Genomic DNA, 25,092 nt, shown 5'->3' with positions numbered 1-25,092 from the left:
CTGATTACTACATAGCAATTAGTTGCAAATATAAACTTTAATACAAGTAATTTTGCTGAATTATTGACTTTTGCCTTTGGAATCGTGAAAAAGATTTTGTCTTTTGTAAACTATTGTAATCATTAGATGGTACTGGACTTGGTTCTTGCCCAATAAAATAATGAAAATAACAGCAGAATTATATTAATATATCAATCACATATTTAAAAAAAATGACAACACAATAACGATTGTTTTTTCCATTTTATATAAAATCATGAAAAAATAATGACTAGCATATTACAATCTAAAAAAACCAGAAACATTTACAATAATGAAAAATCAAAGTCATCTAGCATAACCACATTTAAGTTTTTACAAAACAGTAAGTCAGTCTATGTAGCTGATTATTTATTTACTCTGGGTCGAGTCTTGGTAACACAGGCAGTATAAGGTTACCGAAGGAGGAATCCTGAGTGATGAAGAAGCCGGACGAGTGTGCATGTGCATGCTGAAACCAAACCAGAGAAAAATACTCATCTGATGGACATTATCAAGAATACATGAACACTGAAACTCCCAACGTACCTGTAAAGCTGCTTTCTGCTGTGCTGCAATGTGCTGCTGTTCAGCCTGATCCCTGAACTCTTTATTTACTGCTGGTCGAGAGAGAGGAATGCTGGGAAAGAAAAGAGAAAAATATGTTATACGGCACAGGTTATGACTTTTTATGAGCATGCAAATAAGTTGATAATTGCTAGGACAGATACTGACTTACCAGGATTTTTTTTTTTTAAAGAGAGAGCGAGAGAACATTGAAAAATACAAATGAAATATGTTAATACTGGCATGTTGTTAAAACAGTACCTGGCTCCTGGGTTATTCATAGACTGACTCTGTATAAGGCGTCTCTTCTCCTTATCCAGCTCGGCTAGAATAGCAACCCTGTTTTTGTTCTGAAATCCTACTGAGATTAAATTTGCACATATAATAGTCAATATAAAGCAACTAGTGAAAATGAAAACTCGCAAATCTAATAGAAACAGCTCGAGGGTGACACAACAACGACTGATTAAAGCTTCGTTCCGTAAAGTCTGATGGGAAACCGCACTGTGTATTTTGATATATTTAGGGATTAACTTTGAAAACGATTTAAACACTGTGTATCGCATTACATGAGCTTAATATCAGAAGTGACAGTCCAGCTGTTTCTGGCTTCTGACATGCTACAGTATTTACCTTGTACCGGTGGATTCGCGGCCATTTTACCTAAATATGAAACAGCAGTTACTACTTCTAAAATGTAATCTAAAACGGATGCATGGTATCCTATCCTCGGATAAATGAAGCAGCTCGCTCGTGTTCTTCGGCGAGCGCTTGTCGCGTGGCTCGGTGTGTTTTCTTACTAACAGCGCCGCCTGGAGAACTGGAGCGACTGAACTTCTGGGCCACAGGGTGAGTATTAAACGCTTTATTTGAAGATTTATGGGCCTACATTGTAAATATAAGAGAAGATATAGTCGAACTACGATTATATCAGACATTTCACAGCAAATGTTGATAGCTACTGTTACATAAAATCACGGGGAATTCAAAATATTACAACCTCTTCTTCTCTACAGCACAAGGCAAATCAATTTGAAATGTTTTGTTATTATTAACATTTAATTGAAATTACATTTATTTGAACTTATATTTTCAGGTTTTAGCAGCTTTTATCCCTGCTGAAAAACCCCCCAATAGAACCCTGCCCAAAACACAATAGAAAATGTAATGGTTATAATGGGAATTGTATTGGTTTTAATGGAAACTATAATGGTGTCTACTGGTATGTGATGGATTCTATTGGAGGGATGTTAAATCCTATTGGAAAAATGCCCAAAACACACTACAAAAAGGAATTTTGTAATGGTTTTATTGGGAAAAGCTAATGGTTTATAATGGTATTTCAATGGAAAGCATTAGAATTTCTGTGATGGTTTCTATTGGGCTTCCATTGTTTTTTTAGCAGGGATATTATTGTTAGGACATGCAAGTCTATGCAAAATCACTTAAAAGATCTTGATTTAAACGCTTACCTGACATACAAATGAAAATCAGACAGTGATATCAATAAAACAACGAAATAAGTGCTTATAATGAGGTGCAATTGAAGTTTCTTCATCGCTCTAATGAGTAGGACCAGACAAACTTTACAATGTAGTTCAGAGGGATTTTAATTCTGACTGATACGTGTTAATCACGTGGATAGACATGGTATGTGTTAAACAGAAAATAAAGGACAAACTAAAAAAAAAAAAAAAAACACTGAACAACGCAATGAACAAAGTCAACAAATCTCAAACACTAAAAACACGGAAACATTAGTGAAGAGTTTCATTTGTGAAAAAACATGGCAATTTTCAGAAAGGTACAAAGGAGCACTAATGTTCATTTACATTTATACAAGATAACATTGACTGGCTATATATGTACAAAGACATGAACTCATTGTTCATTATCTTCTTCTTCGACAAGTGTACAACCTGAAAATCATTTGCATCTGTCAGAAAACAAATGGAGGAAAGGGTCTGGAATACAAACAGCGTTTATCACCATAAAATATGAAAAAGATGATCTATAAACAACCAAAGCCGGGAAGATATTAAAGTTTTGGATGGCACAGGTGAGGAAGCCTGCATTCTCATGTCTTCTCTACAACAATAGCACAAAATACTGCAAGCTATGCATTATTTGGAAGATGCGTTTATGAAAATATTAAAAAGCAATGAAGCTATATCCAAAACATCTGATGAAAAAGAATAATGCATTAATGTGACTCGGGAGTCATCTAACAGATTGCTTGCAGTCATGCAGCGAAATAATCTTTACTATTAGTTATGAGGATATTTACATTAAAAAGCCCTGAGTATAGAGGTGGTTATTAAGGCATAATAAGGTGCATAAGCGTTTTAACCTTTAACCAGCTGTTTAATAGTGAAATATAAATGTGCTGTGAAATGTAGGGGAGATCAGAAACTGTCAAATAATCGCATGTCTTCATGACAGTGTGATGGTCTGTTTATTGATGAATAAAAGCTGCATTCAACAAGCATATTTTGAGTCTGGGAAAGATAAGATTAAGTTCCTTCATAGTTTTAGTAACTGCCTGATAACATAAATAAAACGGCATAAAATCAAACTAAAACTATTTTTGGCAGATTACATGCAGCAGGCTTAGCATTTTTCATCTACTGTTGATGTTTAATCGGTTTAAGAAAGCAGACTTCCACTGAGCACGGTGAAGGATCGTTTGAGCTGTTATGTGAAAAGGCACTATGAGCAAAATGAAGTCAAAAAGCAGCCTGTGCTCTTAAGTAATGCTTGAAAGTCTGTACTAAGCACCTGTGCCAACCAAATCATGACTTCAACTAAACCCGAAGACCACCTCGAGTTGATGATTTCTTTTTCTTATAGCACTTTTGGGTAATTTGATCTACCCACTGTTTTAATATGCCATACAACACAGTTTACTTGCCTTTGAGAAGAAAAAGCCATTAATATAGACCACATTTTGCCAGAAAATCACAAACAGCATGTTCGTCATATTTCACCCCAAAATCAAAAGGTAAAAAAAAAAAAGTTATAAATAATCCCACTTTTTAGGACCACAAAAATTAGCTTTAAATATTAAAAAAAAAAAACATTTGGTTCTAATTACTGTAAAATGATTTTACTAAAAGAAAACCAACCTGTAGTACAATTTTCTTTAAATGATCATAGATTGAGACTTTTTCTTTCAATTATGCATAATGATTCAATGTAAATCAATTTTGACACAATCAATTTTTATGCTACTAAAAAAGAAACCAAACTGTAATAATTAATTAGAACAGTAATGAGATTTTCTTTGCATTACACAATGCTTGCAAGGTTATTTTTATATACAGTTTATGAAAAACACTATATATAAACAAATCTTATTTTTGATAATACGCTACAAAAAACTAATTATTTTAAACAAAGTAATTATAATTACAGTAATAAGAATGAGTTATTTTTATATACATGTCTTCATATAATTCTATATAAACTCATTTTGATTCTTATTACTGTAAAATAATTTTACACTAAAAAAGTAAAAAGAACATTTACTGTAATGAAAAAGAAAAAAATTGAATTATCATGAAAAATCCTTAAGGGGGTAGTTCACCCAAAAATGATTATTTTTTTTGTAATTTAGTCACCCTTGTGTGTGTGTGTGTGTGTGTGTATGTATGTATGTGTGTATGTATGTGTATGTGTGTGTGTGTGTGTGTGTATACACACACACACATATGTATAAATATATATATACACAGCCATTAAAAAAGAAAAAAAAAAAAGAAGAAAAAAACCCCCCCTCAATTTCTTCTTTTATGTTCCAAAGAAATACGTCACACGGGTTTGGACCAACATGAAAACTAAAAAACTACAAAATTTACATATTTGGGTCAACTATCCATTTAATGAGTTCTAAAAGATTCAAAATTTTCTTTACGCAATATAAGTTAATAATTTTGGGATGTAATATGACCTGAACATGTTCTTGGTTTCATGAGATTCGCCCATCAAGTTTTAGGGACTACACATGTGTAGACTCATCAGACTCGGAGTATGGAAAGGTTTGGTTTAATTAGGCCCTGACAAAGCCAATCAACCAATAACTGCAAATAAAACCCAAAACAAACCAACCAGGAGGAAAAAAAAAAAAAAAAAATCATTGAGCAGGTTCTCAACTGATCTGTGGACTCAGATGAAGGAGCCCATCAAATAAGCTTTAAGACTCACTACTGGATTACAAATCGTATTTAGCTGCTTGTATTTTCAATATTAAAGATTCAACTCTAATCTTAGATTTCTGGAGTACAGGAAATCTGTACCGCCATGCTGTGCTTCAATCTTCGTCCCGTCCAGCGACTCTCAGACCGGCCCGGCTGAACGCTTGCGTGCTTGAGCATGAACGGAATGATGAAGACTGAACCCGATTCTGCTCAGGGAACAAAACTTGCTGCCAGCAATTAAATATAATGAAGCTACAGTACAGGCTACTTACTGTATACAAGTCATGATCAGACGGCTAATTATTACATGTGCAGGGAAGTTCCTTCCTCATCCCGACTATCCCGAGGTTATTAGTAAGGGCTTTCAGACGACAGTGAATGATGATATGAAAATCCAGTTTTAAAAAGACAAACACATATCATGATTATGCAGATTTAAAAGTGGAAAACATTGCCAAACAAAACAAAAACTACTTTAAAATAGTATCGATCGTTCTAAAATAAACCCCTTCCATTAAAGCAAACAGTGTTAAGTCCACCGCAGGGGGCTACAATGAAGTACTGTAGTCCTCCTACTGAATATAGTGTGTCCTCCACAACACATCTCACAGGCCAGTGGGAAGTTCTGGTTTGTGTCTTTTTATTAGAAGGCCCATGAATCCATATGAGGGCCGGTAAAAGTGCCCTCAGTGGAGCCCGAGTCTAGGTTCAGCAACACCCTGGGCCCCAAACGAGCGAGAGGGCTCTGAGTCACGGCTCTAGCAGTTGATGGGACAGTCCGTCTTAGCTTTGCCAGCAAAACTGATGATTCTCCTGAGGCAGCGACCAAACTCCTCCAGAATGAGGCGTTCTGCCACGGCCTGAGGCTGGTTGGCGAGTTCGGCCTGCTCGGCCTGCTCCAGCAGACAGTCACACGTCGCCTCGGCCACTTCCTTTGTTACGAATGTGTATGGCAACCTGGAAAGAGATTTACACTCGAATTATTACAACATCATTCTCCAACACTAAGGGTAAGGACAAACCAAACCGACGTTAAAGAACTAGTGCTGAGGAAGCGGACTGTGGCGTCGCTCGCATCACCTGCGTAAGGGCAAAAAAAAAGTTGCACTAGAACACTAAAACAATAACATAACCAATGATGTCTGGATTTTAAATGACATGTTATGTGAGACATTATTTTCAAAAATAATGCTTTGAAAAGGTTTCATAAAATGGTAAAGCGTACATTTCATTCTTTAAAGAAAAGAGTTAAGTCAAAATTACATGTTTTTATCTGCTCCATAAATAGTTCTAGATACCTTATCTGAATTGTTTAAGCGTATAATTTACATAAGCTTGTTTTTCAATCAACTGATCAAAATTTACAGGTCATGCAAATTCGTTCCATTTTTAGGCCAGACAGAAACTGCACACAAGCTGAATGTAATGCAAGTCTCTATAACTCTCTGACAGCAGGTGGCGCTTATTGAACAGCAGAATTAGAGCGGTTTCCTGTAACCTCTGTGGACAAATCACCACTACGATTAAGAACACTTTATTAGATATTATATGGAGTGAAGATGAAAACAAAACCACTTGAGAGCGTGTACGCACTTTGCGTCCATTGGATGCTCTCCAAAATGGCGCTACGCTGACACAGACAGACACAAAGGAGACGAATTGTTGAATAAATGTCGGGTTTTTTTTGCGTACAAAAAGTATTCTCGTCGCTTCATAAAATTCAGATTGAACCACTGATGGCAGATGGAGTATTTTGACGATGTTTTTCATACTTTTCTGGACCTTGACAGTGTTATTTACTTGGCAGTCAATGGGACAGTCACAAGCCTCCTCTACGGTTTTCATCCAAAATATCTTAAATTGTGTTCAGAGGACAAACCAAGCTTTACGGGTTTACAGGAACGACATGAGGGTAAGTGATTAATGACAAATTTAATTTTGGGGTGGAGAAAATGCTTTTAAAATCACTTTAAAAACGGCAAAGCACAGTGCCCTTAAAGCACACTAAATCCACACAAATCTCAAATACCGCTCCAGAGCGCTATTCAGGGTTCCCGCACCTTGGTTAACTTCAAATTTAAGGACCTTTCAAGGACTTTCCAGGTCCAATACCCTCAAATTCAAGGACTTAATGTGGGGACACATTTCAAGTGAGAGCAAAGGTTACACCGCGTTACCTTGTAAGATACATTGTTACAGTTTTCATGCGTCAAACACAACTATGCAAAAAAGCAATTTTTTTTTTTTTTGCATTTATTTTTGGCCATATGACAGAAATCTAATATTTGTCGTATTTCTGTTTTGCATAAAATTGAATAATATTTGGTACATACTATACTGTATTCTAAAATGATCTGATATTAACTTTTGCATGGATTTTATTGAAAAGAGCTTAGGCTCATGTAACCAGAAGTTTTAAGATATATGAATATGCTTGAATAAGTTTTTCTTGCCTCATGGCTTTACATTATCTTAACAAGCAAAGCAATTCAACATTACATTTGGATCTCTGGCAAGCCATTCTTTGTAATCTTCTTTGGTGAGCCAAATATCTTGAAACTTGCATTTTCCAGTCATCAAGTTTCAGCAGTTTCAGCCTATTTTTGCAATGTTTCACGGTGTGTCTGTGAAACGTTGAGGTAACATCTTGGTAGTTTCATGTGCGTGTGAACGTCATGGCAACGAAAACACAAAATACCTCACGTGGGAAACACTTAACGTAACGCATAAATGTGCAACGTAAATCAAGCAAGCTAGTATGCACAAAGTGTTGGCGAAATAACAGATTAGCGGACCGGAGGGAATAATATGGAATTTTCAAGGACCTGTATCCAATATTTGTTTATTTTCAAAAACTTTCCAGGGCCTTGAAAATTTTTAATCAGATTCACAAACTTTCAAGGATTTCAAGGACCCGTGGGAACGCTGGCTATTCCAGGCTTAGTGTATCCCATCATGCATCATGTTCTGGAAATAAATCGTGAGACTTTTTGCCGAGATCTCGTGAAAGGTTACGGAAACCTTTCCAATGTAAGTTAAATATTAATATAATAGGCCAGGGGTGCCCAATCCTGCTCCGGGCGATCGACTGTCCAGCAAAGTTCAGCTCCAGCTCGAATCAAACACACCTGCCTTTAATTTTCAAGCGATTCTGAAGACCTTAATTAGTTGCTTAGTGTGTTTGATTAGAGTTGGAGCTGAACTTTGCTGGACAGTCGATCACCAGGAGCAGGATTGGGCACCCCTGTAATAGGCCAATTAGATATTACATAATTGTTTAGAAAAACAGTGTTGCACATTTTATTGGTGCAGAGATGAGTAGTGGTGATATTTATTGTGTACAACATTAGCAGCAGCTTTTTATTACTTAACTAGAAGCATCAAAACTAAATTGTGTCATCCTTTATAGCAGACATTTAGTGAGTGAGTGAGTGAGTGAAGTGAAGTGACGTCTGGCCAAGTATGGTGATCCATACTCAGAATTTGTGCTCTGCATTTAACCCATTCAAGTGCATGCACACAGCTGTGAACACACACACACACACACAGCAGTAAACACACACCCGGAGCAGTGGGCAGCCATATTGCTGCGTCTCCCGGGGAGCAGTTGGGGGTTTGGTGCCTTGCTCAAGGGTCTCACCTCAGTCGTGGTATTGAGGGTGGAAGAGAGCGCTGGTTATTCACTCCCCCCACTGACGATTCCTGCCGGACCCTTCGGTTTACAAGTCCGACTCTCTATCCATTAGGCCATGACTGCCCCCTACTGTATATTGTTATGATATTTTATGTGGTTAGTAGGTAATCGCTGTTTTGTTTACCAAGAAGCTGCTAGGTGGTCGCTTGGCATATTGCTGGAATGCAAGCTGGAATTTATTCCTGTGATGCAAAGCTGAATTTTCAGCATCATTACTCCAGTCTTCAGTGTCACATGATCCTTCAGAAATCATTCTAAAATGCTGATTTGCTGCTCAATAAATTATCATATTCATTTTCTTTTTATTAACAGTTTGTTACTAGGAAGCTGGTAAGGTGTTCTGGTGATTCATGGATAATTGGTTGATACAGAGACAGCTGAACAGAGTGAATGACTTGGACAGGCATCATAATGAAGAGCTGATAAAGGTGGGACTTACTTTCCGCCCCCGCTGGTGATGGCCGGTGTGGTTCTGGTGAGCAGATCGGAGATCTGTGAGGACAGTTTGGTTTTGGCTGCGGTTTGCTGCTGAACTCGCACCTCTGCAGCGTCTGCCAGGTGCATCAGCGTCTTCCTTTCAGGACTCTCCTCGAAGTTCTTGCAGCCCATGCATTTGCAGATGGACGAACACATGATCTTTGCCTAACGCAAACAGACAACAGAATGATATCTGGTCCTAAACAAGGGAAAACCAACCATATCTTGTACATGACACTTCCACATTCTTTACAGTGTGCAAACACTCACCTCATAACACTCACAGTAGTTTTTCAGACAGCCAGATTTCTTACAGTTGCAGCCTTTGCTGTGTCTCCTGTCTGACTCTCCTTCTTTGCCTTTGCCAATCTTGGGCTTAAAAGCCACAGGGTTTCTGTCTAAACATGCCTGGGAGAAAATACATTACTTCAATTGATGCCTATAGATTTTCAAAGCATTACAGGAGAACTATCCTGTACAGCGAGATGAACAAGAGGGCATTACTATGCTATTGCTAGGTGGTTGTTAACTGGCAAATAGCCCACCTCTAAGTCTCTGATATTCTAAACTGTGCATCTGAACTAAAAAAATTATAATGGCATATTTGAAGCACTATGTCTTTAGTAAGATGGAAAATAACAACAAAGATAAAAAGAAAAAAACAACAGAGGTCTACAGCAAGGCAGTAATTCATTACCTTGATGGCCTTCAGTCTTTCACTCTCATGATCAAGGTTGTTGAAGCAATTAACACAGTTGCAGTTATTACAGAACTCCCCGTTGGCAAAGCAATCGCAATACCTGCAAGACGACAGATTAAACTCTTAGAGTAAACTGCAGCTGCCTCAAGAATTACACTACCGTTCAAAAGTTTGGGGTCTGTAAGATTATTTTTTTTAAATGTTTTTAAATAAAGTCTCTTTTGCTCACCAAGGCTGCATTTATTTAATCAGAAATACAGTAAAAACAATACTGTGAAATATTTACTCCAGTCTTCAAATGTCACATGTTCCTTCAGAAATCATTCTGATATGCTGATTTGATGCTCAAGAAACATTCATTATCAATGTTGAAAACGGTTGTGCTGCTTCGTATTTATCAGAGAACCTTGAAAATATAAAGTAAAAAAACCAGCACTTCATTGAAACATTATAAATGGTTTTGCCATTTATAACCAAAAACTTACTAACCCCTAACATTTAAATAGTAGCACATGTGATGCTTCAGGCAAAGCTTAAAAACAATAGGCACTGCCAATGTGTAAAGTGCTTGACAGGGGGTGCTTGTGAGCAATAAAATTTCAAGCTATACTGGCACCTCTGATAATCTGCTTCTTGTCTGCCAGCATTAACTGTTCTTTGCTGGTGAATTTGACAGTATGAGAACTGAACTGCAGATTGTTAAAAGGAAGGAAGTTGTTGCAATATTATACAACTGGATCTGGAAACTATGACAGCGCTTGCCAAATGTAGCAGCTGAAACAGATTATACCCTTTATATGGGCCATTTTCAATTTTCAGAGAATAGAAAACAAATGACGGGTGACACTTACAATTTCAGACACTGTGACCGTGTGCAGTTGCAGGGTTTTCTCGGCCTTGAAGTTGCTTCAGATGTTGATAAACTGTAATAAAACACAGGCAGAATGTAACCTAATGGTTAATTTTAGAGCCTGACTGATATATTGCTTTGCCGATTTTATCGGCTAATATGAGCCTGTCGCAGATATATCGGCATCGGTGAATATGCCGCAGATATGCCAGCAATATGAACTGTTTTTATTACAGAACATACATTATAAAACGGATAGTTCCGGTCACGGATTCTGATTGGTTGAGCCGCGTTCGAAGCTGTTGTAAATTACACTACAAACATATGCCTTTGTTACTTCACCACTTTGCGCCGTGCCTAACAACGCCCATTAGCTGTTATAAATTCACTGTAAACCACGGCTTCTTGGGGCTTATTGCTTAAGTATAACGCAGATAAAATGCTTTCAAATGGTGTAATTACTTAGTTTGTCCAGCAGAGTGCGCTACTGGCAACCTCACTCGGTCAATTAAGGTGTTGCGATACATGAGGCTTCCAAAAAGCATCTCTCTCAGCTTTTTGGCCGCGCCACGCATACGTGCCATAATTCCACAAATAGACGAGCATTCAAATCCAGGCGGCGGCTGGCTTGACTCGCCGATGACGGCTCACTTAACCCCATCCCTTAAAACTGCCATGTCATGCCATGCTTATCACATTGGTCACATCACATTTCAAGTCAAGTCTAGACCTAGTCCAAGTCAAGTCCTAAGAAATTTCCTAAGTAGTTTGTCAGTATAGACAGTAACGTAGCAGAATGAAAATTAGTATCTTCCTGCAGTCCAATAGACGGCAGTGCGGTGGTGGCTTGAGTCTGTTGAATGGTGATTTAACGTTACGTTGTCACCTAGCTGGTGAGATGCAATGCTATAAAGTAAATAAACAATGTCCCCATCTTTTACTCTCACAATGAGCTTATCATACTCATTTGCTACATTAGTATTGCCCTATGATTTCCATGATGCACAAAACGCAGATGGAACTGTGGAATCCAGTCATAAAATCTGATTTACTGTATAAATGCGGAATTTCACAGAATGTGTCATTTTTGATGAATAAATAAAAAACAGGTCAGTACACTTAAATAAAATCGTGATATAGACTAATATCTGTGAATAATTAACTGCAAAAAGACTTTAAATATGAGTCTTCCTGTTCCTTATTCGAGATATATATTATATATATATACAGTGGGTACAGAAAGTATTCAGACCCCCTTGAATTTTTCACTCTTTGTTATATTGCAGCCATTTGCTAAAATCATTTAAGTTCATTTTTTTCCTCAATGTACACACAGCACCCCATATTGACAGAAAAACACAGAATTGTTGACATTTTTGTAGACTTATTAAAAAAGAAAAACTGAAATATCACATGGTCCTAAGTATTCAGACCCTTTGCTGTGAGACTCATATATTTAACTCAGGTGCTGTCCATTTCTTCTGATCATCCTTGAGATGGTTCTACACCTTCATTTGAGTCCAGCTGTGTTTGATTATACTGATTGGACTTGATTAGGAAAGCCACACACCTGTCTATATAAGACCTTACAGCTCACAGTGCATGTCAGAGCAAATGAGAATCATGAGGTCAAAGGAACTGCCTGAAGAGCTCAGAGACAGAATTGTGGCAAGGCACAGATCTGGCCAAGGTTACAAAAACATTTCTGCTGCACTTAAGGTTCCTAAGAGCACAGTGGCCTCTATAATCCTTAAATGGAAGACGTTTGGGACGACCAGAACCCTTCCTAGAGCTGGCCGTCTGGCCAAACTGAGCTATCGGGGGAGAAGAGCCTTGGTGAGAGAGGTAAAGAAGAACCCAAAGATCACTGTGGCTGAGCTCCAGAGATGCAGTTGGGAGATGGGAGAAAGTTGTAGAAAGTCAACCATCACTGCAGCCCTCCACCAGTCGGGGCTTTATGGCAGAGTGGCCCGACGGAAACCTCTCCTCAGTGCAAGACACATGAAAGCCCGCATGGAGGACTCCAAGATGGTGAGAAATAAGATTCTCTGGTCTGATGAGACCAAGATAGAACTTTTTGGCCTTAATTCTAAGCGGTATGTGTGGAGAAAACCAGGCACTGCTCATCACCTGTCAATACAGTCCCAACAGTGAAGCATGGTGGTGGCAAGATGGAGGGAAAGATGAATGCAGCCAAGTACAGGGATATCCTGGACGAAAACCTTCTCCAGAGTGCTCAGGACCTCAGACTGGGCCGAAGGTTTACCTTCCAACAAGACAATGACCCTAAGCACACAGCTAAAATAACGAAGGAGTGGCTTCACAACAACTCCGTGACTGTTCTTGAATGGCCCAGCCAGAGCCCTGACTTAAACCCAATCGAGCATCTCTGGAGAGACCTAAAAATGGCTGTCCACCAACGTTTACCATCCAACCTGACAGAACTGGAGAGGATCTGCAAGGAGGAATGGCAGAGGATCCCCAAATCCAGGTGTGAAAAACTTGTTGCATCTTTCCCAAAAAGACTCATGGCTGTATTAGATCAAAAGGGTGCTTCTACTAAATACTGAGCAAAGGGTCTGGGCCCGGTTGCATAAAGCACCTTAAGTTTTTCCCTTAAGTATGACACTTAAGGCGTGATTTCCCCTTACCTAAGGGAATGTCTTAAGGGTGTTGCATACAATCACTTAAACCATTCCCTTAGTTAAAGGAAACCGTTGAGTATTTCACGACAGCGACCCAGGTTTTGCTGTTAAAAAAAAAAATCTACTGTTGCCATGGACACATTATTTGTTAATGCAGATAGCGATGCAAGTTTTCACAGAAACATAACATTTTCAGGGACTAATGTGAATAAATCTATATTTAAATGCAAAAAGACAAGATAGTCATTTTATTCGTATGCAAAACGAGGTGATGTGAACATTATGAAGCGCTAAATATTTTTGCAGAAATGTAAACACAAACACACGATTGCGAAAATATATTTTTCATGTGTGTTTTTCAAGTCATCTCCCAGGTAATATGTAGGAAAATGCAGGAGTAAAATATTAAAGAAAATAAATGTGTTCTCGCATGATGCATTCACGTTTGTAATTTGATAAATGTGAATAAATGCCTAAATTAAAATCTGTTATAAAGCGGCCGATTGTGGATTGAATCTGCTCGCTGTGTAACACTTAAGGTGACATTTTCCATACCTTACGGTATACTTAGGAAAATGACAGTTAAGGGGCTTTATGCAACACTTATGGGCTTTAAGGGACACTTAAGAGAAATTCTAAGGGTTTATGATGTTTCACCTAAAGAAACCCTTAAGTGTCATTTAAGGTATATTTTATGCAACGCCCTTAATTGTAAGGGAAACTTGAGGGCAATCTTAAGGGAAAATTACACTTAAGGTGCTTTATGCAACCGGGCCCAGAATACTTAGGACCATGTGATATTTCAGTTTTTCTTTTTTAATAAATCTGCAAAAATGTCAACAATTCTGTGTTTTTCTGTCAATATGGGGTGCTGTGTGTATATTAATGAGGAAAAAAAATGAACAAATGATTTTAGCAAATGGCTGCAATATAACAAAGAGTGAAAAATTTAAGGGGGTCTGAATACTTTCCGTACTCCACTGTATGTATATATATATATATATATATATATATATATATATATATATATGTGTATATATATATATATATATATATATATATATATATATATATATATATATTTTTTTTTTTTTTGTTCTATTTGTGTTTAAAGTTATTTACTATAAGTGAAGTATGTATATTCTGTATTCTATATACAGTACCAGTCAAACGTTTAGAGACACGAATGGGAAGGGGTCCAAACTTTTGACAGGTACTGTACTATAATATACACAAAGAATATCGGCCGATATATGTATATCGATATTAGATTTCTTTTTACTCCCTAATATCGGTATCATGCGGGCTCTAGTTAATTTGTATATCGAGGGGTGAGAACCAGAAGGGCGTAAGTGACATTTTTGGTGAAATGGAGATACATATATACATCACATGAAAGCTCTTAATGAGCGCTTTCTACTGGCAAAAGTACTATCATCCATGAGTGTACAATTTTTTTATTATGAACAATTGAAATCAGTACACAAAGTCAGATCAAACTATGGTAAAATTTTTGTTTTGGCTCTCCTGTAAAGTTGGTGAAATGTCACTTACGCCTTTCTGGTTCACACCCCTCGATATATACATACACACACGTTACAGTGTGGCACGTGGCGCTCGGCTCACCCGTTAAGTGAAAGCCTGGCTTGAGTCTGTATAGGGGTGGCTGTTGAGAAGGTGGAGCTGCTGGTCAAAGTCACAAACGTAGGCTGAGGGATCTATGGGAACAAGCAAGGTGAGACAATACCACAAAAACAATCAGCCAAACTCGTACATCCTGCTCCATCACTGACATACAGACCTGCGTAACGTATGGGGCCGGTAAGACAGCGTAGCCCATGTTTCCAGAGCCATGGGCGGGGGCGAGCACAGTGCCCGGTGGCAGATTGGTGAGGTTGGGCTGGATCTGTGGCAGATGTGTGGCTGGCATGATGAGACGCTGGGGGGTCTGACTGGTGGTCACCACCTGGGCTCCTGACGTCAAGGGTTTGGGTACTACCTGTGTACAAAAAGATGATCAAGCATGTGTGAAATTAGAGCTGCACAATTCTGGATAAATTGAGAATCACAATTTTTGTGTCTCAAATTGAGATGACATTTCTCCCACAATTCGGAACTAAACAAAATAATGAGTGACAAATATTTATTGCTCTATTTAAAAGTGTTTAATTAATCTGAATTACTTAAATATTTTAATATAAAATATATTATATTTAATACAACAATTTTTAAAATCAAAATTATGAAAAGGTGGTTTGAATGAATGGTTCAATGACTCACTCATAAATACTTCACTTGTGTCATTAGTGAATGAATGAGCGTTTTTTTTTTTTTTACAAATCTCTTGAATGAATGATTCAATGACAAATAAATTTTTAACGGTCACTTGTCGCCACCTAGTGGCGAAACGTTGCACTTGACAAACATTATTTGAAGGGCAAGTTACTTTCAAAAGATGACTTGCTCTATTTTGATCGCTACCATAGACATCAATATTTATATCCGAACTATAAACTTTCATCTCAGTATTAAATTTCAAAACAGAAATAATACCGTGTAGTTGAAAAGACTGTTTGTGAAGCCGTTTCTTAACTAAACGCGCTAAATGTCTGCTCTCTGTGTCAGCGGCAGCACAAACACAGATTTGAATGTTCTGTTATGACTTTTTCCAAAGGCTTAGTCACGAATTGTTTTCATTTAGAAATTAGATCGCATGGGTGTTTGAATCGAGATTGCGATCTTTTAACAATTAATCGTGCAGTTTCTGAAGAACTAGAGATTATCATCAAACCAAACAGCAAAAAGACCAAAAGCTCCACAACCATCGGTAACAATGATGCCATTGTTTAACTGTGTAGTGAGCAAGGTGTTGACTGTGTACCTGTTTGACGGTCTGTGCTGAGACGATGGGTACAGACATCCGTACTGCAGCGTTCATCATCACAGGCTTGGCTTTGTAACAACACAACAGTAGACACGTTAACTTATTGGATTTTCTTAAATCACTTAAGAGCCTATTCATTTTCAATCCTATCATTAAAGTCATTCTTAAAAATGGATCGCTGCAGTGCACCCATTATAAAAATAAAAGGCTGCATATTGATGGACCATCGCCTAAAACAGAAATGATATAACTAAACATTTTGAAAGACTGTCACAGGAATATGGTTGGAATATTTTTTTTATTTTAATTATTGAGAAATATATGATTTGCTATCAAAGAGTAATACATTTCTGTGGTAAGTTTAAGCAAACTATTATTTTGGCTGTTTGTTGCAAAGACCTTTAAAGGGGACCTATTATGCAAAAATCACTTTTATAAGATGTTTGAACAGTTGTGTAGCCGCAGTGTGTGAAAACAAGCAGCCTGTAATGGTAATAAATAATTTTTATTTTTTATTTTTTAAATCGGTAAAGTCCTATATGATTGTGCCAATTATTTTACGCCGGACTCACAAACGAGGGTCAGTTCAACGCTGGATTTTTACAAAAGTTGATTCTGAAAGAGGGACCAATACTAACGCTTTGTGTGCAAACATCAGTTCCAGACAAAGTAGGCACATCATATTTTTGTTCTCCAAATCGCCTTTCTGAAAGAGCTTCTCGGCACTCAGTAAGGCTAATGTTGCTAAAGCTACCATTGGCTCTGCCCGTTTTCACTGGTGCTGCTTTCACGTTCTACCAGAATCATCGTAAATAGGAAGTCAACCGCTTGGAGAGTTTCTGACATTTTCAGTACGTGCCGGTATGACAGAGCATGAGCTCTTGAAGCTCCGCCCTCTTCTGAAAGGGGGCTGGGAGCACCAGCTCATTTGCATTTAAAGGGACAAACTAGGGGTGGGCGATATGGAAAAAATATATCATGATTTTTTTCAGAAATATCACAATTCACGATTTATCATGATTCTTTGTCATGTTGATTTTACTATTTTGCAAGTTGTCTGAGCAGTATGGCCAAACTAATTTCCCTTTTTTAAAAACAAAGCCTTTCAAGGTTACAAAGTATAAAATAAAAAAGAATGGCAGATATTTTGGCCAAAATGAGCGAAGATAAAAATCTGTCATTATTTTATCTTTGCTATTAAAAAAATAAGAACAAAAGATACACTTTACAAATAAACCTAATACGAATAAAACAAACAGTACTTTATTTTTCAGGTACAGCAGGTGTATTTAGCGGTATTGAATTAACAAATATAAAAAAGTGAAACACTACATACGTATACACAATATACATCAATTGTACATTGATTCCAATGAAAGTAACTGTTTGGTTACTCAAAATATCTTTTGTGTTTAGCACAAGAAAGAAATGAATACAGGTTTGGGACAACATGTAAGTGAGTAAATAATGACAGAATTATAATTTTTGGGTGAACTATCCCTTTAGTACTGTCCCTTTAAGAGCTGCACGCATCTAATATACAGGCACACATTTGTTTTTCTCTCAATTTGTGTACTTTCACTTTAGACATAAGCAACTGTGTTTATATGTAAACCTTGTAGGTTTTTGACAGTATTAGCGCAATCAGATGTGATACATAACTTAGTTCAGTAATTAGGCGGTATTTGACAGGTTTCAAGTGTACGCAATGGAAAAGCGCATCAGAACAGCACGCATATGAAATGTTTAACCGGTAAGACTAAATAATGTACTTTTGTGATTTTTTGTGATTGTGAATGAATGCAGTGTCCTGTGAGTGCAACTTTACCGCCGAGTTATCACTGATGTGAATGTATGTGGCGTTATACAGTATATTGAGACGGAGGCATCAGAACTGCAGCTGATAGAATGTGCGCTGTAGCACGATACTGCAATATTTCTCAAAAAGCAGATCGTGGAGACATTTTTATCGCCCATGATCAAAAAAACGTCATATGTACCCTTAGGACAAACACAAAAATGGCGTGTTTTGGCTCATACCCTAAAAAAAAGGGGCAATTTTAACAAGCTATAAAAATATGATCTGTGGGGTATTTTGAGCTAAAACTTCACATACACACTTTGGGGACATCACAGACTTATTTACACCTTGTAAAAAGGGGCATAATAGGTCACCTCTAAGTTGTAGTTTACGTTTAATGGCTTTTATCAAATGAAATGGTGTAATGCTGGTGAAATGGCTCTCAGAGCAGCTCTGGAGATGAAGTACATGTGTTCATGTCCTCATAATGTGAGATGAGAGATGCTGAAAACATCACAAGCATCACAGGTGCTTGAGTACGTTTAGTTCGGAAACAGCATTACTCATTCACACAGAGACATCCAAAACATGAAGACTTGCAGATATTTTTCTTTCTATGCACCTGATTGTTTATATGTAGCCTAAATAAAGAGAATAAACCGATAAAGTGGATTTATTTTTTGCAATAAATATTGATTTATTGCCCAGACCAATTTGGCAATGGAATTGCATTTATTTACCCAATTATTTATTCCATAATAGAATTCTTAAACAGAAAAAAATCTTTGAGAGAAAGCGGATCCAGAAGTGGAAGGGTTAAAATCGTGTTCCCATCGCTCACATGGGTTGGACTGTGATATACTCACCTGGTTGGATTGAAGTGTTGGTGTTGGTGCTGCCGCTCGACTGTGCAGTGCTGCTGCCAGTGGTGGCTGTTACCAGACGCACATAATGGAAGCGGCTGCCCGGCACCTGGATCTGCTGCACATTGGGAGGTGTGGTGAGGGGGATGATGGTCTTAAACTGGGATGTTCCCACTCCTCCCACCGTCTGCACTGGCTTTACAGTCTGTACACATAAATAAGCATTAAAACATAATGCTGTTGTTGTACACAAAATTACACTAATGCAGGCTATTATTGCAGAATGTGGCATTTAAAATCTATATTTGACTGGACAGCAAACTGGTTTGGTTTGTGAGGGCTCTAGTTGGACGTACCTGTGCGGTGGACTGGCTGGTTCCTGCTTTAGCTGGAGAGGTGGTGGCAGACTGTTGAACAGTGAGGATCTGCTGGCCCAGAGCCACGTTGAGCGGCAGCGTCACAGACTTCTGAGGCGAGTTTGGAGACTGACTGGCCACCGAAACCACAGTCAGCTACAGACAGGAGAAACATGAGGAAGAGGGGGTGATGTCAGAAAACAGAGTGTAGCCATCACTGAGAAAAAAATTGGCATCACAAAGACAGGTGAATGTAATTGCAATGCCAGTTTTTACATTTGAAAGAGTTAAGACCTTGCTGGGAGACTTGAGAGGAGAGATGGCGACTTTGCTGTTACCAGATGTATTCTGTGACACAGTGCTGATGGTCTCACCAATGGTGATGGTGCGTGGGGGTGTCACTGGAGAACTCTGGGTAACAACTCGCCCTGTGGACAAAAAAAGGAATTCAAATTTAGATATCACAGCTTTGCTGTTAAAAGAAAAAGCACTCTTGCTCATGTTATATTTTATAAAGACAGACAGAAGAGTACCAGTCACTACAGGAGCCACTGAAGCTGGGCTGGACAGTCCTTTATTATTCAGGGCTTTTGTGATGATGAGCTTTGTAATCATCGGTCCAGCTGTAGATACTGGGGGCTTCTTTGAGATCTGTGAACAGAAATACGATACTTGAAAACTATTTCAGCTGCCTATGATAGACACTGGACAGGAAATAAGACAGTAAAAAAATTTTTTAAATAAAACAAAATTGTAAAAATTACTATAAATATTATATTATAAATAACTTATTTTAAACCTACAGTAACAAAAGACATTATAGAAAAACATTTACAAATATGTAATAACAACAACAAGTAATAGCTCACTTGAATTATAGTATAAAAATAACTAATTTCGAAATATAAATTTTTTAAATATTACTAAGAATATAGTATTTAAAAAAATACAGTAATAAAAACAGCCTTTTTCCTTTTTTGAAAATGACTATAAAAGATCATTAATATTAACAATAATTCATTTTAAAAACAGGCATTTACCTTACATGTAAAAAAAAAAAAACAATGTTGTTTTTTGCATAAAAAGAAAACAGACATGGCTTTAAATAATTATCATAAATAAACAAAAACCGCTCATTAAAATACAGTAAAAATAGCATTTTTCCTTTAAAAAAAAGAAGAAGACTATAAATAATAATAAATTTAAAAGATACAGTAAAAAAATACATTACTTTTTTTTTTTTTTTTTACAAATATTAAGCTTTTTCTATTCTTTCCATGCTTGTGTACAAAGTGTAAAAGTGACTAACAACTCAGCTGCAGCAATTACAGATTTTCATATAAGGTAACACTATAAGGTAAGACCTTGGCATTTCTTATTTATAATAAAAAAAAAAAAAAAAAATTATGAGAAACTGTAGCCAAAGTAAAGAAACTTGCAATTAAAGTGGCTCACTATGGTCTTAAAATAAAATGGTAATTTATGCTTAATTTCTGCAAATGTCTGCATGATCAGTGTTTTAATGAAAGGCTGTTAACACCCACCTGAAGTGCCTTGAGCTGCTGGGCCTGCAGTGTGGTGGAGCTCCCCATCAGCTGACTGGCTGAGCTCACCGCTATCATAGGCTTCCCTACTGTCGTCACCATTTTGATCTGCGTCGGCTGGGCCTTGGCGTCCCCTGTGCCCTGGGTAGTGGCGGGCTTGTTCCAAGTGTGAGGCAGAGCCAACATAATGGGCTGCCCTGTTTTACTGAGGCCGGCAACCAAGAGTTTTTGGCCCTCTGGCTTGAGCACAGCAGCGCCTGGACACTTGCCATCCACAGCGGGGGCGCTGGACACTTTGTTGATGATGAGCTGGTGGTTGGCCGGGACAGTAACGCTGGAAATTTTGGGGAGGTTCTGAGTCACCGCAGGACTGGTGGTTTTGACAGAGGTGGTGGTGGTCGAGGTGGTGCTGGATATGAGGCCGGAGGGAGCGAGGAGGAGCTGAGTTCCCAAGCTGGTGCTGCACTGAGCGTCAGTGGAGGTGGAGGTCATCTGCATAGATGTGGAGGCTGGACACAAGCTGACGATTTCAGGCACCTCTGTCTCCATAGGAACCTGCGGCGGCTCTGGTTCAGATTGGGGAGGAGCGGCGAGGTGCTCGGCGGGGAGCTCCTCTTCCATCGCGATGGCTTCTGTATCCATAATCTCATCAGGGAGGAGGCTGTTGAGCTCAGGTGAAACCACATCCATCGTGTGTGAAGTTACTGAAAACAAACTGGGGAATACATTTCTTAAATAACTAAAAACATAGAAACTTCCACAAACAAGAGATGAGAAATGTATTGCAAGTACACTACTGTTCAAAAATGTTTCAAACTAGCTCTTATTTTCACCAAGGCTATTAGAAATCACTCTAAAATGCTGATTTGTTGCTTAAGAAACATGTCTTCTTATGTTAATGTTGAAAAGTGGTGCTGCTTAATATTTTTGTTGAAACATTTTTTCAGGATTCTTGTTTTACATAGAAAAAAAAAAACAGCATTTATTTGAAATGTCAAATATAATAGAATCATAGAATAGAATCATATTTCTTTCAAAACATAACAGTAAAACTATGTAAAATTGATATTTCATATTATTTAACATTAAAATAAACATTAACTTTTAATATTTTTAATATTAACACGCACATGTAATAAACTACATAAAACTAATATATATAAAAACTAATATTTAATATGATTTAATATTAAACAAATGTAATATTATTTAACTAAATATCTTATTTTAATATTAATGAACACATAAAATGTTGCCTTTTACAAATAAACTATATAAAATTATTATATTTAATGTAAATTAACATTAAACAAATGTAATATTATTTAACCATATATCCTATTTTCAATATTAACACGCATGCATACAATATTGCCTTTTTACAAATAATAAACCATATAACATTATATATAAAATTACTATATTTATTATAATTTAAAAATAAACATAATAGTGTATGTTAATATTTTAACATATTTTAGCATTATGCTAATATTTTAGAGTTTTTTTCAAATATTTTCCATAAAATATTTCCATGCCTTTAGACTTGCAATAATTCTATTGACTTTTTCTGGGTAAAGAAAACAAGATAAATATACTCTGAAATTACAGGGCTTGTGGGAACCATATTTGCCTTTTCAACATGTCAACACAGCATTTATAAACACTGATATGTACTGTACTGAGAACAACTGTAACCAGTTGGGTTGTTTATATATCAGTTTGGATTGAAACTACTAGCCCAACCCATTACATCAAACATAGCTGCATAATAGTTATGTCACTTATTCCGCTACAATCAACTGGCGGGCCATTTAAATTTCCATTATTTACTAAACACTTTACTAACTGTGAGCGAGCGACAGGACCGCTCCCATTCATTCCAGTCACTCCCGCGTTCAGAGTAGAAGGCTGTTTATGCTCAGCTGCTATGCGGCTAACTAGCACAGGGGCTAACCAGCAGTTAACATGCAATTATATATTAAGCACAGCTGTCAAAGCTAACATGAACTAGCCAGGCTGTGCTTCAGAAAACTGACAATCTGCAAATACTGACAGCAGTTACGTGCGCTTAAGAAATTGTGCTTAACCATCCACACTCAAAAAAAAAACAAAAACAAAAAAACACTTTTATGCATGCGTTTAGTCACTCAAACATTTAACACTTTTACAGCCGTTTTAAAAACAACAGCAGGCCTCTCTGAATATGCCTGACAATAACAATCCGTGTTTAATCCTTTACCTCAACAGTTAATTCAGTGAAACCAAACAAGACCGTCTGTCAGTTTCACATCAGACGGAGTTTGTTGATATTCGACGCGCCTGCTTTCCTGTCTATTCTGTTGCCATGGAAATATCTCTATTTACAAGGCATACACATGGGTTATTGTAGCCAGGGATGTTTGTCTGCTGAACTGAGTCGTGTTAAAGAGAGTTATCCCGCTGCGAGTCTATTTCAGGCCGGGGTTAGATTTCGAAAGATCCGCCATTTTCATCTCGTCATCAGTTCAGACTCGAGAAACAGCGGCAGAAAAACTGCAGGATTTGTTGTTTTGTCACACAAAGGAGGAGCAGAAGAGAGACAAACGACGTTCACAATTATCATTTTGAGACTTCAAAATTTTAATCTGGCGATATTCGTTTCAAACCCGCGTAACTTTTTCTTCACTGAAACAAAAAGTGTTTATCAGAGTGACAGCCTCGGCTCTCATTCACTATCACTGCAGACTCTTTCCGTACAGATTAATGAACGATGACTGATTTTGTCAGCTCGATAACATCTTTCTGGTCTTCCAAAGACGAAAAATCAGCCATACAGGTTTTGAACAACAGAATAAAAACAATTTCTCTTCACCTTCGTGCACTAGTATTATTTTAGTTCAAATGAATTGGTGTCAATCACATCTATATCAGATAAAAATGTAATATTGCAAACTCATGCACATTAAAGAGTCTGTCCCTCAAACGAAAGCCACTTCATTCTTTTAATGTCAACGATATTTATATATAAAGCGAGTAACGTTAGTTTAGAAAACAGAAGTGCATCAACAATACTTAATATTTATAATTATTTCCATGCAGTACATACATCACAAAACATAAAATAAACATCCTGAGCGCAAAAAGTCAAACTTATAACAGTTTATAGACGAAATATTAATTGTCTAATTTAGAAAACAACAACAAAAAAGGACCACGTTACTCTGCCACACAATTATATCTTATTTTATATACCGTCATATAAAATAATTTTAATATATAAATTAAAATCTGACGTTTTACATGTAACTAATACTGCTGTGAACCAATGATTATGCAGAATAAAACTCTTAAGATGAGTATGACAGGCGCGGAGGGCCAGCAGCTCGCTGTCACTGACTGTCAGGTATAGCCTCGGGTGCTAACTAGTTAGCCACTAATAACTAACACTATTAAGCTTCGCCCGTGTTTGGTTTATGATGCAGAAGTTCCTCAGACATTAGCAGCGATCATTCGCGAGCACAGCTGGGCGTGTGACGCACTCTGGAGCGAGCTGACACTGACGCGCGCACACACACACACAAACACACACTGTTAGCAGCTCGGCTAACTAGCTGAGATCATATTGCCCCTCGCTGAACACACACCGGAGCTCAAAGCACTTCTTACGCTCGCTCGAGATGAGTGTCCAGACGCTCTTCTGAAATCCTCAAGGTTTTGCACTCGATCACGCACTCTTAAGTCCAACTCGGCACTGCATCGCGTCGATCATCCGCTCTCAGACGAAGACGATTGTTTAAAATACCGCGCCGAGCGCCATTTCACCTCTAACATCCCATAATCAAGCCACGCCTTCGCAGGAAACAACAAATGACGTCACGCCACAACTTCCGTGCCGGATCGTACGCAGAAAGATGAATGATTATTTATAATAAATAATAAAAATGTATAATTGCTTTGTTTAGTTTAATTCTAAATCAAAATTCAAAAAGCAATCAGTTACGATATGACACCATCAATTACACTATAGCTTTTTATACGCAAAGTAATAAAAATATACAGCAAACGAAGATACTGATCATATTTGAAAAAGAATGCAAATGACAAATAATCAGAAAGTGACTAACTTTACCTATATTTCACCTTATATATATATATATTTTTTTTTCATTTAATTTATATAAAATACTATTATATTATATTAAGTACATTAGTGTATATAAAATATAGTACCACAAGTTGCAGTAAAATGTAATCTGTTTATTTATAGGACCTTTTATAAACATTTTATCTAGCTCTAATATATTATATTGCATTATGTTATATATTATATTATAATTACTTTTGTGTACATGAGAAAAAATATAGTAGCACATGTTGTTGAAGTAAAAATTCCTATTTATAGGACCTTTTATAAATACACCTCATATAACTTACTGTATATATTATATTATATTATTAATTACATAAGAGTTTATTCAAATATAGTAGCACATGTTGTTGAAGTAAAAATTCAGA

The 25,092-nt window shown here is 37.2% G+C and overlaps 2 protein-coding genes across 5 annotated transcripts; both read right to left on the bottom strand.

Moving 5' to 3' along the window:
- Positions 1–230: 230 nt before the first annotated feature.
- On the bottom strand, positions 231–1,397 carry inip (ints3 and nabp interacting protein). Of its 2 annotated transcripts, none has more exons than XM_058789695.1 (4): positions 1,219–1,397; positions 847–943; positions 568–658; positions 231–490 (listed from the first exon to the last, which is right to left on the bottom strand). In XM_058789695.1, the coding sequence occupies exons 1-4, from the start codon at positions 1,241–1,243 to the stop codon at positions 395–397; spliced, it is 309 nt and encodes a 102-aa protein (XP_058645678.1). In that variant the 5' UTR covers positions 1,244–1,397; the 3' UTR covers positions 231–394. The 2 variants fall into 2 exon arrangements, with proteins under 2 accessions (XP_058645678.1, XP_058645677.1); XM_058789694.1 differs by having other exon boundaries at positions 847–946; positions 1,219–1,390.
- A 3,761-nt stretch (positions 1,398–5,158) lies between these two features.
- Positions 5,159–24,469, bottom strand: lin54 (lin-54 DREAM MuvB core complex component). Of its 3 annotated transcripts, none has more exons than XM_058789146.1 (14): positions 24,222–24,469; positions 20,596–21,310; positions 19,585–19,702; positions 19,346–19,479; positions 19,052–19,207; positions 18,699–18,900; positions 16,029–16,099; positions 14,949–15,146; positions 14,774–14,865; positions 10,504–10,575; positions 9,650–9,752; positions 9,223–9,360; positions 8,915–9,117; positions 5,159–5,738 (listed from the first exon to the last, which is right to left on the bottom strand). In XM_058789146.1, exons 2-14 carry the CDS (start codon positions 21,283–21,285, stop codon positions 5,540–5,542), a joined length of 2,376 nt encoding a protein of 791 aa, XP_058645129.1. In that variant the 5' UTR covers positions 21,286–21,310; positions 24,222–24,469; the 3' UTR covers positions 5,159–5,539. The 3 variants fall into 3 exon arrangements, with proteins under 3 accessions (XP_058645129.1, XP_058645128.1, XP_058645131.1); XM_058789145.1 differs by having other exon boundaries at positions 24,244–24,469; XM_058789148.1 differs by lacking the exon at positions 24,222–24,469 and adding an exon at positions 22,838–23,300.
- Between the last annotated feature and the right edge of the window lie 623 nt (positions 24,470–25,092).

This window comes from Onychostoma macrolepis, chromosome 10 (assembly GCF_012432095.1).
Source record: "Onychostoma macrolepis isolate SWU-2019 chromosome 10, ASM1243209v1, whole genome shotgun sequence".
NCBI classification, from domain to species: Eukaryota; Metazoa; Chordata; class Actinopteri; order Cypriniformes; family Cyprinidae; genus Onychostoma; species Onychostoma macrolepis.
Note: the sequence above shows the minus strand (reverse complement) of the source record. Positions and strands in the feature narration are given on the sequence as shown.